The 13,507-nt window shown below is 40.1% G+C and overlaps 1 protein-coding gene across 1 annotated transcript in view; it reads left to right on the forward strand.

The window, feature by feature from the left end:
- Positions 1-9,907, forward strand: part of TXNL4B (thioredoxin like 4B) — a 34,098-nt gene extending 24,191 nt beyond the window's left edge. The window contains exon 4 of the mRNA XM_032424143.1: positions 6,641-9,907. Within this exon, the coding sequence (XP_032280034.1) occupies positions 6,641-6,752 (112 nt within the window). The 3' untranslated portion in view covers positions 6,753-9,907. The remainder of the gene's footprint in view (positions 1-6,640) is intronic.
- Positions 9,908-13,507: the final 3,600 nt, after the last annotated feature.

Genomic DNA, 13,507 nt, shown 5'->3' on the forward strand with positions numbered 1-13,507 from the left:
ATAAAATGAAACCTCAGAAAAAGACCTTAATGATAGACAGATAAGTAATCTACCTCATGAGGAATTCAAAGTAATGATCATAAAGAAACTCACCAAACTCAGAAGAAAAATGAATGAACACAGTGAGAACTTCAACAAAGAGATAGAAAACATAAGAGAGTATCAAAAAAAAAAAAAAGAGAGAGAAAGAAAGAAAAGAAAGAAAAAGAGAAAAGAAAAAGAAAACATAAGCGAGTACCAAATAGAAGTCACAGAGCTAAAGAATACAAAACTGAACTGAAAAATACATTAGAGGGGTTCAACAGCAGACTGGATAAAGCAGAAGAATGAATCAGCAACCTGGAAGATAAAGCAATGAAACACACCCAGACAGAGTAGCAAAAAGAAAAAACAATTTTAAAAAATGAAGGTAACTTAAGTGACCACTGGGGCAACATCAAGCACAATAACATTTGCATTATAGGGGTCCCAGAAGGAGAGGAATGAGAGAAAGTGTCAGAAATCTTATTTGAAGATATAATAGCTGAAAACTTCCCTAACATAGGGAAAGAAACAGGTATCTAGGTCCAGGCATCCATAGAGTTCCAAAAATGATGAACCCAAAGAGAGATACACCAAGACACATTATAATTAAAATGTCAAAAGTTAAAATTAAAGAGAAACTCTTAAAAGCAGCAAGAGAAAAACAAATTGTTACATATGAGGGAAACCCCATAAAGCTATCAACAGATTTCTCAGCAGAAATTTTTCAAGCCAAAAGAGAGTGACGTGACATATTCAAAGTGCTGAAAGAAAAAATCTTCCAACCAAGAATACTCTATCCAGCAAGATTATCATTCATATTTGAAGGAAAGAGAAGTTTTCCAGACAAGCAAAAGCTGAAGGAGTTTGTTACCACTAAACCAGCCTTTCACAAAATATTAAAGGGACATATTTAAGCTGAAAAGAAATGACACTAATAGTAAGAAAACATATGAAAGTAAAAATCTCACTGGAAAAAGTAAATATATAGTAAAGGTAATGGATTAATCACTTATAAAGCTATTAAGAAGGTTAAAAGACAAAAATAGTAAAATTAACTAAAACAGTAATTAGTTAAGGGATACATAAAATTAAAACATATAAAAAGTGACATCAAAAGCACAAAATATCAGGGGGAGTAAAAATGTAGAGCTTTTGGATATATTCAAATTTAAGTTCCTATTACCTTAAAATAGACTTTTATAAACATAAGATATGTGAACCTCACAGTATCCACAAAGTAAATACACTAAAGAAAATGAGAAAGGAATCTAAACACAACACTAAAAGAAAGTCACCAAACTACAAGAGAAGAGAGAAAGAGAAGAGAGAAGAGAGGAACTACAAAAACAGCTGGAAAACAATTAACAAAATGGCAATAAATACATACCTACCCATAATTACTTCAAATATAAATGAACTAAATTCTCCAATCAAAAGATGGGGAGTGTATGAAAGGATTAAAAAAACCAAGACACAGGGGCGCCTGGGTGGCTCAGCCGTTAAGTGTCTGCCTTCGGCTCAGGTCATGATCCCAGGGTCCTGGGATCAAGCCCCGCATCAGGCTACCTGCTCAGCAGGAAGCCTGCTTCTCCTTCTCCCATTCCCCCTGCTTGTGTTTCCTCTCTCACTGTGTCTCTCTCTGTCAAATAAATAAATAAAATCTTAAAAAAAAAAAAAAAACAAGACATATCTATATACTACCTAGAAGAGACTCACTTCAGAAGTAAAGACACACAAAAACTGAAAGTGAAGGGATGGAAAAAATATTCCATGCAAATGGCAACAAAAGGAAAGCTGATGCAGCTATACTCATATCAGACAAAATAGACTTTAAAACAAAGACTGTAATAAAAAACAAAGAGGGGCCCTACATAATGATGAAGGGGTCAATCCTGTAAGAAAATATAACATGTATAAACACATATGCACCCAATATAGGAGAACCAAAATATGTGAAGCCAATATTAACAGACCTAAGGGGAGAAATTGACAGCAGTGCAGTAACAGAAGGGATTTTAACACCCCACTTACATCAATGGGTTAATCATCCAGACAGAAAATCAATAAGGAAACATCAGCCTTAAATGATGCATTAGACCTGATGGACTTAGTAAATATATACAGAACATTCCATCCAAAAGCAGCAGAATAAAGGTGCCTGGCTGCCTCAGTCAGTAGAGCATGTGACTCTTGATCTTGGGGTCATAAGTTCGAGCCCCATTTTGGGCATAGAGATTACTTTAAAAAAAAAATACACATTGTTCTCAAGTGCACACAGAATATTCTCCTCAATAGATCATCTTTTTGGCCATGAAACAAGTTTCAATAAATTCAAGAAGACTGAAAGCATATCAAGTATCTTTTCTAACTACAGTGGTATAAAACTAGACATCAGTTACAAGAAGAAAACTAGCAAAATTACAAATATATTGAGATTAAACAACATGTTACTGAACAACTACTGGGTCAAGGAAGAAATCAAAGAAGAAATTTAAAAAATACCTAGAGACAAATAAAAACAGAAATGTGGCATACCAAAATCTATGGGGTGCAGCAAAGCAGTTCTAAGAGGGAAGTTCACAGCAATACAGGTCTACCTCAAGAAATAAGAGAAATCTCAAAATAAACAATTTAACTTTATACCTAAAGGGACTAAAAAAAGAATAAATGAAGCCCAAAGTTAGTAGAAGGAAGGAAATAATAAACCAGAGCAGAAATAAATGAAAAAGAGACCAAAAAGACTAAAAAGAAAAGATCGATGAAACTAAGAGCTGGTTCTTCAAAAAGAAAATCAACAAACCTTTAGCTAGACTCACCAAGACAAAAAAAAAAAAAAAAAGAAGCCTGGAATAAATAAAATAAATGAAAGAAGACATGTCACACCTGTCAGAATGGCTAAAATCAAAAAGACAAGAAATAACAAGTGTTAGTGAAGATGTGGAAAAAAAGGAATACTTGTACACTGTTGGTGGGAATGTAAACTGGTACAGCCCCTATGGAAAAGAGTATGGAGGTATTAAAAATAGAAATAACATCTGATCCAATAATTCCACTATTGGGTACTTAACCCTAAAAAACAAAAACATGAATTTGAAAAGATATATGCACCCCTATAGCCAAGATATGGGAACAACCCAAGTGTCCATTGATAGACAAATGGATAAGGAAGATGTGATTTATATGCAATGGAATATTATGCAGCCATAAAAAGGATAATATCATGCTATTTGAGACAACATGGAAGGATCTAGAGGGTATCATGCTAAGTGAAACAAGTCAGACTGAGAATGACAAATATCATATGATTTCACTCATATGTGGATCTAAAAAAAAAAGGAATAAACAAAAAGCAGAATCAGACCTGTAAACACAGAGAACAAACTGATGGTTGCCACAGGGGAGGGCATGGGGGGAATGAGCAAATAGGTGACAGGGAGTGGAAAGTATAAGCTTCCAGTTATAAAATGAATAAGTCACAGAAATAAAAGGCACAGCATAAGGAATATAGTCAATGATACTATAATAGTGATGTATGACAGATGGTAGCTACACTTGTGATGAACTTAGCATAATGTATAAACCTGTCAAATCACTATGTTGTACACCTGAAACTAATATAACATTGTGTGTAAACTATAGTCAAAAAAGAAAAGGAAGGAAGGGAGGGAGGGAGGCAGGGAAGTAAGGAAAGGGAAAACTTTTTTTAAAAAAAGACATTGATGGGGGCACCTGGGTGGCTCAGTCGGTTAAGCATTTGCCTTCAGTTCAGGTCATGATCGCAGCATCCTGGGATCAAGTCCTGAATCGGGCTCCCTGCTCAGCAGAGGTCTTCTTCTTCCTCTCCCTCTGTGCTCACTCTCTGTCTCTCTCTCTCAAGTAACTAAATAAAACCTTTAAAAAAAAAAAAAAAAAAGACACTGGTGAAAGAAATTGAAGAAATTTCCACAAATAAGTGGAAAGATATTCCATGTTCATGGACTGGAAGAATTAATATTGTTAAAATAGGCATAATACCCAAAGTGATCTACAGATTGAATGCAATCCCTATCGAAATTCCAATGGCATTTTTCACAGAACTACAACAAATAATTCTAAAATTTGTATGGAACCTCAAAAGACCCCAAAAAGACAAAAAAATCTTAAGAACAAAGCTGGAAGTATCACGTTCCCTGATTTCAAACTGTACTACAAAGTTATAATAAAACAATATGATACTGTCATAAAAACAGACACATAGATCAATGAAACAAATTAGATAGCCCAGAAATAAACCCATGCATATACGGTCAGAAAATGTACAACAAAAGAGGCAAGAATATACAATCAGGAAAAGACAATCTCTTTAATAAATGGTGTTGGGAAAACTGGACAGCTACATGCAGAAGAATGAAACTGGACTATTTTCTTACACCATATATACCAATTAACTCAAAATGGATTAAACACTTGAATGTGTAAGACCTGAAACAATAAAACTAGTGGAAGAAAACATAGGCAGCAGGCTCCTTGACATCAGTCTTAGGAATGTTTCTTTCCATACTGAAAAGTTTTTTATCAGTTCTGATGATCTTTGCCTTTTAATTGGAATGTTTAGTTTATTTATATTTAATGCAATTCCTAATAGAGATGGTTTCAAGTCTACCATTGTGATATTTGTTTTATATTTAATCCATACATCTTCTTTTGTTTCTTGTTTCCTATCTTTTTTGTATTATTCAGTTTTTAAAATTTTTTCTCCCTATTATTTCATTATATATTCTTGTATTATTTTTCTCATGATTATCCCAAAGATTTCAAGATATGCACCCTTGAATTATATTCTACTTTAAGTTAGTGCCTTTACCACTTCCCAAACAATATAAGAACTTTACAACAATTTAATTCTCTTTACCTTCTCCCATCCTTTATGTTATTTTTGTCATATACTTTACATCTGTATATTATAACCCTCATAAGCATTTAAAAAAAAAAAAAAACAGTTGCTAGCAGGTGGATGTGAGGTCATTTGAAATGTGAATAAATAGAAGCCAAGAAGACAAATTCAGTGTTGTGGAAATTGAAAGGAAGGGACAAATTCAAGAGAATTTTCAGAGAAGCAAATTGCAAAACTCAGTAACTAAATATGGGGAAGACAAGGCTTGAAAATGACTCAAGGTGTTAAACTTGAGACTCAGGGAGGAAACTGACGGATACATATGGGCAGGCTGGGACTGGGATGTTAGGGTTTGAGTGAGAAGGAAAATCATTGAGCTCAAGTTTTAAAATGAATTTTATGTGAAATTGGGGCTTAAAAGATGACCACTGGAAACATGACCAGATTTGGAAATCACCTAAATATAATACCACTTTTATTGGAAATTGTGTGAGAAATGAGTTTATCAGGACACTGAATATAAAAGAAGAAATATTCATTCATTCATCAGATCTTTATCAAGTGTCTACAATGTGTCTAGGTGTTCTAGGTGCTGAGGATATAACAGAGAACCAATCAAACAAAACTCCTGCCCTCCTGAAGCTGACATTCTAATGAGAAAATAAAGAATGATTAGTGGATGGAGTCGGAAGGACATCCTTAATTGAGACAGAGGAGTGCACCATATGTAATAAGTAGAATCTGTAAGGATGCTGTCCATGAAAACTAGGAGTTGGAAAAAGCCTTGAATAAGGCAGAAATACTGTATTTTAACAGTTCTCAAACTTTACTGTACTTTAAAATCTCTTGGGAGTTTCTAAAAATCCTGATGCCCAGGTCATACCCCATCCCTAGTACATAAAAATGCATGCCGGTATGTGCCAGTCATCAGGATTTTTTTTTTTTTTTAAAGATAGCTGAAGTGGAGAAACTGATGAGGAGAACAAAGACAAGAGAAGTGTAGCTAAAATTAAATCTACTTACAACTTGCAACCCACTGATAAATACCTGAGACATGCAGAGCATGACATTGTTCAAGGAACTCATGGCTGCCTTCATACTGTTGTTTCATTACAGACTAAAAGCAGCCTTCTCTTGACAAAAGCCAGACCTCCAAAGTCCTGTAGACCCCACTTTCACCATCCAGAAATTCCTTAGAAACTTACGTTATTTCTACCCACCCTTCCTCCACAAACTTGAAATATATAATCAGTCACTCCTCACAGTCACCAAGTGCAGCTCTTCCTGCCCACGTGTCCTGTCTCTGGACTATAATAAAAGCAGCTTTTGCACCGTAAAACATGTCAAGAATTCTTGACCATTGCCCTCAACGGCCCCCCCATCAGGAACCACAGCCACATTTCATCAAATTTAATATGCTATGAATTTTAAGCAAGAGAAAACCCTGTCAATTAAACTCTGACAAACTGCTTAAGATGCCATCAATTTAAGATGCATCTCAATTTCAGAGATGTTAAAAATGGCAAAATAATCAGCATTTCAGAATTGATGGAATACTGTGGACACAAGTGCATGAGCAGCCACGGAATGAGAACCACCGAATTTTCCCAGGAGTGTACATGACCTTAGAACAGAATGAATAATTGAGTGTTGAATTCAGGACAGCACATGATGTTCAAAATTTCAGTTTGTCTCGATAAGAAAATTAAACAAACATGTTCCCACTATTCCTCTTCTTTCCAGGTTATCTCGGTTATCTCACTTTCCCTCAGCCACGAGGGACCAGGAACTACGTGATCCCACTGTGCCTGGAACACGGACATTGCTTCCTTGGTGCTACCAAATCTCTTCTTGAAAATTGCACCACTGGCAGACATACATACTGATGTACTGAGCTTTTTAAAAAGCTTCTCAAAAGTAACATCAACACCCCCTCCCCCAAAAAAAAGCATCAATGCTGACACTTTATAAATGAGAAACTGCTAAGTGCCAAGATTTTAAATCAAATATTATCTTCAAACCAGCTTCCGATCAGTAAGACAGCCAACCAGAGTTGGGTAAACCCAGAGTCTGTCAAAACTTCAAATATAATCTGCCAGTAGGAAATTGGTCCAAGGTCAAAGGTGTGAGGATATTGTCAAAGAACACAGTTCAACCACCAGATAAATTTGAGGATCTAATTAGCTTTATTAGGTGATTCATGAATCAGACAGCATCCCATCTAGCAAGTAGAGAGCATGCTCTGAGGAGTTGTGAAAAACAAGGTTTTTATACGAAGAAGGGTGAGCAAGGAAGTTATTAGCAAAAAGAAAAAAAGAAAGACAAAGAAGGAAGGGAAGGTGGGAGGAAAGGAGGGATTGTTTCTGGCCAGGACATCTTCTTTTGGGGGGGTAGGGAACGGGCAGGATTTTCATCATGCGGATGACCTCACCAGTGATATCAGGAAATTTCAGATTGACTGTAACAAAGGTCACATTCCTGGAATAGGTTGAAACTCTAGTTAATTCTTGGTTTGCTGTTGCAGGGGATGGGGAGGATGACTCCATTTGGGGCTCGTTGTTTCTTTTTTAACATTATTATAATCACAATAATCCCCTTGTATGCACCTCCAGAAATTCCCAGCATGGAGTAAGTCAGTACACTCCATTAATGGAGACAGCAGACCAGAACTGGGGAAAGGGCTACCCCAGCAAACCCCAGTCAATGGGGACTGTGGACTAAAACTGGGGACAGGACTTCAATGTGGAATCGCAAGACTGAACCAAGAGAAAAAGACTTACACTCGGTTAGAGCCTCTGGTAAGTCTAGATTGACCCCATCTTGGAAAGCCAAATAGATCGGAAGCTTGAGACAAAGAGAGTGGAGCTCAAACAGAGAGAAACTCACAGCCCTTGGAGAAAGTGAGAAAGAGACTGAACTCCAAAGGGAGTTCGAAGGCTCCACATCTGTTTTTTAGGGAAGACCCTAAAGCATTGACACTCAAAGCAGGTGAAGCTTGATGCAGCAAAGTGGAGGCTACTTTTGAGTATGAGCAGTCCACAGCCCCACGGCCTTCCCACCCCCCCTCCCCAGCACCCCTATGCGATCCTGCCAGGCCCTGGGGGCATCACCTCCCGGAAGCAGGCAAAGACCACATGGGCCACAGCTGCAAAACGCATTAGGAAATACACCAAGGAAACTGCCTAGCAAAGCATTTGGGAACAGTGTCCTCAGAGTGCCAGCCAGGTTCTGGAAAGAGTTGAGCCATCCATTCTGGTCCTATGACAGATCTCTCTAGAAGGAATGGTGTTAAAACTCTGCTTTAAGCTGCAAGAAGTTAGGGATTTGCATAATTATGGCCCCAAGAAATGGTATGCAATTTGTGTATCCACACAGAGAAATCACTGCAGCTGCCTGAGGCTGTGCCCCCCAGTGACTCTCCTCTCTCCTAGGGAAGCACTGGGCTCCTTCAGAAGCACTGTTGTACAGTGTGTCCCACTGGATTCTTGTCGGTTGTGTTTGTATTTGTCTCTTCTGAGACAAGAGGAGATGGTAAGAAAACTCAGTTGTCTTCATCCCCAGCACGCAGCACACCACTGGCAGGAAGCAGAATCTCAATAAATGATTGTTGGGAGAATGAATAAGTGAAAGAGCAAATGAACGTGGGTCAACCTTATTCTCTGTCTGTCTCTCCATCTCTGTCTCTGTCTGTCTGTCTCTCATGCATGCATACGTGTGTGTGTGTGTGTTTCATTGGTTATATCAGAATCTCAAATAGAGTTGAAATTCTGCCCTAATCAGAATGATTTTTTGGGGTTCCCAGACTTGGAATCCATACTTTTTGCTCTGTTGATGTAAGAAGATGTGACTGTATTCATTATACGACTATAAATTCAACATCCAGCAGAGTGGTCAAAGCTCAAAAGGCTGGCCAGCTTCTCAAATAACCAAGGACCAAAATGGCAACACCAAGGTTATGTATCTTCCCCATGCCTGGAGGGGAAGGGGGCATCTTGCTGACCCAGGAAACATTCTGATCCTCCAGGCACAGCTTTGTTCCTGGACCCACCAAGTCAACCCTAGCAATTAACCGGGATCAAGTGGTGCTATCAGATTGCCTTCACAGGCTGTGACTCCTTTTGTTTCCCGTGGGACACTTCCCAAATGGAGTTTTCAACCCCCAGGAAACCTCTCCTGGGCTGGCAAGAATGCCAAGTTGGCATGCTTACTGCATTTCCTCTCCTAAAGGCCCTGCCCTTTGGAGCCTTGCCCCTGAGTTGCTGCTCAGGTTTGTGTTTCACAAGCCTGCTGCGTGCCAGTTCCAGGTCATCCCTGCTCTGCTCCTGCACACACACCTCTCCCCTGCCATTCTCTTACACATAACAAGCCACACTAACGTCATTTCTCACATTTATAACCACAAGGCTCTTACAGAAAATTTCGCTGCCAAGATTCAATCAACACTAGAGGTTAGGTAAGTTTGAGCACATTCTCACTGGGTGCTGGCACCAGCGATCTACACCTGGAGGAAAGAGAAATCTTGAAATGTGTCTTAGCCAAGCAGAAAGTGGATAACATATCTGACAGGCAAATACAAGATTACAGTAGGCCTTTATCTGGCTTTAGCAGGGATTAAATTTGGCTACATATGAAAGAAAACCCCAGTTAACAGAGACTTAAGCACACAAGGTTTTATTTTCTCAAAAGAAGTGGGAAAGTAAGCTGACAAAGCTGGTGTTGGTAGTTCAAAGAAGCTCTTTCCAGCTTTTGCCTCTAGAGTGACCCTGATTCTCAGGTATAAAATGGCTGCCAGAGCTCCAGCCATCATACCCATGTTCCAGGAAGCAGAAGACTTCCCAGAAGTTGCACACAATACTTTCATTTATATCTCTTTCAGTAGGATGTGGTCACATATCCACACCCAGAGGCAATGCAGCTCAAAGGCTAAAAGAAATATAACCTTTATTTGGGGAATAAACGTAGAATGTAGACCTGTCTATAAGACAACTGACCTGGAGTGCCTGGGTGGCTCAGTCGGTTAAGTGTCTGCCTTCGGCTCAGGTCATGATCCCAGGGTCCTGGGATCGAGCCCCACATCAGGCTCTTTGCTCAGTGGGAAGCCTGCTTCTCCCTCTGCCTGTCGCTCCCTCTGCTTGTTCTTGCTTGCTCTCTCTCTCTCTGAAAAATAAATAAATAAAATTTAAAAAAGAAAAAGACAACTGACCTGATCTCTTCAGAGGTTACTGTTCTCTAGATTTTAAAAAACTAAAGAGCCATTGGGGAGCCTGGGTGGCTCAGTCGTTGAGCGTCTGCCTTCAGCTCAGGTCATGGTCCCAGGGTCCTGGGATCGAGCCCCACATCGGGCTCCCTGCTCCGCTGGAAGCCTGCTTCTCCCTCTGCCACTCCCCCTGCTTGTGTTCCTGCTCTCGCTCTCTCTCTCTGTCAAATAAATAAAATCTTTAAAAAAAAATAAAAAAAAAACTAAAGAGCCACATAGGCGAGGCTTGATTGACAGTGGGAGATATTTTGGAGACAATAAGGTAAACTGGAGTATGGACTGAATGTTAGATGATATTTGAGAATCATAGCTAATTTCCTTAGGTATGATCATAGAGTTATGGTTTCACAGGAGCATGTCCTTATTTTTAGAAGATGCAGCTATGAAATACTTAGGAATGAAATGCCCTGGCATCTAGCACTTCCTTCAAAATGGTACATCAAAATACAATATATCAATAGGTAAAAATATCAATAGAGAAAACATGGAAAAGATAGTAAGAATTACTGAGCCTAAGTGGAGGGGGTATGGATATTTATTATACTATTCTTTCAACTTTTCTGTATGTCTAAATTTCTTATGATAAAAATTAGGCTAGAGCAATTCCCCGTTTGGTTTGCCTATCCCAGTCTTTCACCTGAGGTTAGCTACCACCTGGAGAAAGGGAATGATGTTCCTATGGGCACTCATGAGTCACTCAGTTCAGAGGGTCTGCTAGTGGGTCGGCTCCCCACAGTCAGCCAGGGTGGATTCCAGAGCTTATGAGTGTGGAGAGAGAGGATGACATCTTGGCCCTCAGCTTCTGCAAGGACCTTCCCCCATTACCCAGGATACAGCATGGCAGCAAGAATCCACGAAGGCCATCACCCATTTGAGATAACAACATGGCAGAGGGTAGAAAATGAATCTACTACATTAAATCATCTTATACTGTGAAGGCATCAGTGGTGTATCAGGACACTACTGGGTAGAGTACAACAAATGCTAGACTTAAAACCAGAAGAATCTGTCCTCCCTCCACCGTTTCTACTCATAACATCTGTGGAGCATTTCAGCTTCCTCCTCTGTAAAATGAGGATCATGATCACTGCTTCCCCTACCTCACAGGGCTGTCTGAGGACCAAAGAATATATTGTGTGTAATTTTCTGTAAACTTACAAATGTACAAGATTATTAGGAAGGTGACCTTCTTGTCCAGAACTTCTTCATCCCATTAGGCTCCCATGCAATTATCCACAGACACCAGGACCAAATGAAATTTTTCAAAATTCTGCTTGCAGTGGTTTAGAAGTATCTCCACAAATTCTTGGTTTTCCTCCCTTCAAAAATGTAACCATTTTTCCCCCTCCCCTTGAGTGTAGGCTGGACTAAGTGACTTGCTTCTAACATAGGGTTGCCAGATAAAATCCATGATACCCAATTAAATTTGAATTTCAGATAAACAACAAATAATTTTTAGTGTAAGTATGTCCCAAATATTGCATGGGATATACTTACACTAAACGTTTATTCACTGTCCTGTTGCTTGTGTTCGTTAGTTTTGCTAGAAGTGGCAGCCCTATTCTAACGAACAGAATGAAGTGGCATACGTAACAGTACATGACTCCAGTACTGTGTCATAAAAGGCATTGTAGCTTCCACCTTGCATTCCTCTCTTGCATGACTCACTCTGGGAGAAGCCAGATGTCATGGTTTGAGGATCCTTGGGCAGCCCTATGGAGAGATCTACCGACACATCCTGCCAACAGCCAGGACCTACTCCCGAGCCACAGGAGTCAATCATCTGGATGTGGATCCTCCAGCCCCAGTTAAGCCTCAGCTGACTGAAGCCCCAGCAAGTGTCCTGGTTGCCATCTCATGAAAGACGCTGAGCCAGAACCACCCTACTAAGCTGCTCCTGAATTCCTGACCCAGAGACACCATGTGCGATAATAAATGATTGGTATTTCAAGCTGCTACATTTTGGAGCTTCGGGCTCCACCCTGACTGGCACTGAGGTGTCTACAGAAGGTTCCCCACCTTTCCCGGTCTCTGAGCTTTGATCACCATACCCCATTCTACCACCTTATTTCAGACCAATCAAGTGCCCAGGACAAGTATCTCTGAAAGCTTTTTTAAAATAGGAGGAAGTCTATCTGTTAAAAGAAGATGAACTTTTTTTCTTAATAGGCTCCATACCCAACATGGGGCTTAAACTTAGGACCCTGAGATCAAGAGTCATATGCTCCACCAACTGAGCCAACCAGGAGCCCCAAAAGAAGAGGAACTTTTGCGGAGAAAAATAAAGGGAAAGAGGACTAGTAATACTTTTCTGAGGTCCTGTGAGGCTCTTTCCTTACATCAGAAGGAGATACTAGGGCCCTGAGGCCCAGTTCTGCTGATTCCTGGCTGCCTGGTTTGGGGAAGTTACTTAATCTCTCAATCCCTGGGTTTATTTGTAAATACAAACATAATAATGCCTATTTACAGGACTTTTGTGATGATGAGAAATATTTAAAATAATGTTCATTAGGCAGGTAGGATGTGCAAAGCTCTACTACACTTTATATTTAATCCTTATCCAACCCTTTGAGATGGATAATGTCTTTCTCTTCCTTTTACACTTGGGAAACTGAGGCACACAAAATGAACATGACTGCCCACAGATAATAAGTACCTAATGTGCCTGACACATAGTACACATCTTTGTAAAAGTTGCAGTTAGGATATCATTTAATCCTCCAAACCATTGGTTTTCCAGGTGAAAAAATGTGGCATCAGCAGGGTTAGTGGGTCTCCCAGGGTCAAACTCCAAAGTCTGCACTCTTTCTCGCCCCCCGCCCAACCACAGTGAGTCATGGAGTGAACAGAACTCCCTGGGGTGGTCATTCTCCTGGTGTTATTCCCACCCCCGCAAACTGCCACCCACCCACCCACCCCCCCACCCTCCGCTGGTGCTCCTGGCTCACAGGAGTTTCTAATTGCTGCCACAGGATGGAATGGGCCAGACACCTAAATCGGAGACCTTAATTCATATCTGGTCCACAACCCAGTTTTGATGGACTGGTACAGCATCAGCTCCGATTTTAAACACTGGAGCTGCCACATAAAACATGCAGATTTCTGCCTTCTCTGAGCCAATGACATGCTGGCTGGCCCTCCTGGGTGGCAAGCCACCTGGAGCAGAAGAGTACAGTCTCTTTCGAGATGGGGCCTGTGCCTTCCCATCTGCCACTGAGAGCAGAGCTGAAGGGCCCCCAGTGTCCTGCACACTCGATTTTCCTGCCAAGAGGCACTGATTGAACACCACCAATGACCTCCTGAGCTATCCGAGTCACATCATTGGCCCTGAAATGAAGGTGAGCAAATCATCT

The sequence above is a fragment of the Phoca vitulina genome, unplaced genomic scaffold (genome assembly GCF_004348235.1).
Source record: "Phoca vitulina isolate PV1807 unplaced genomic scaffold, GSC_HSeal_1.0 scaffold30, whole genome shotgun sequence".
Taxonomy (NCBI): Eukaryota; Metazoa; Chordata; class Mammalia; order Carnivora; family Phocidae; genus Phoca; species Phoca vitulina.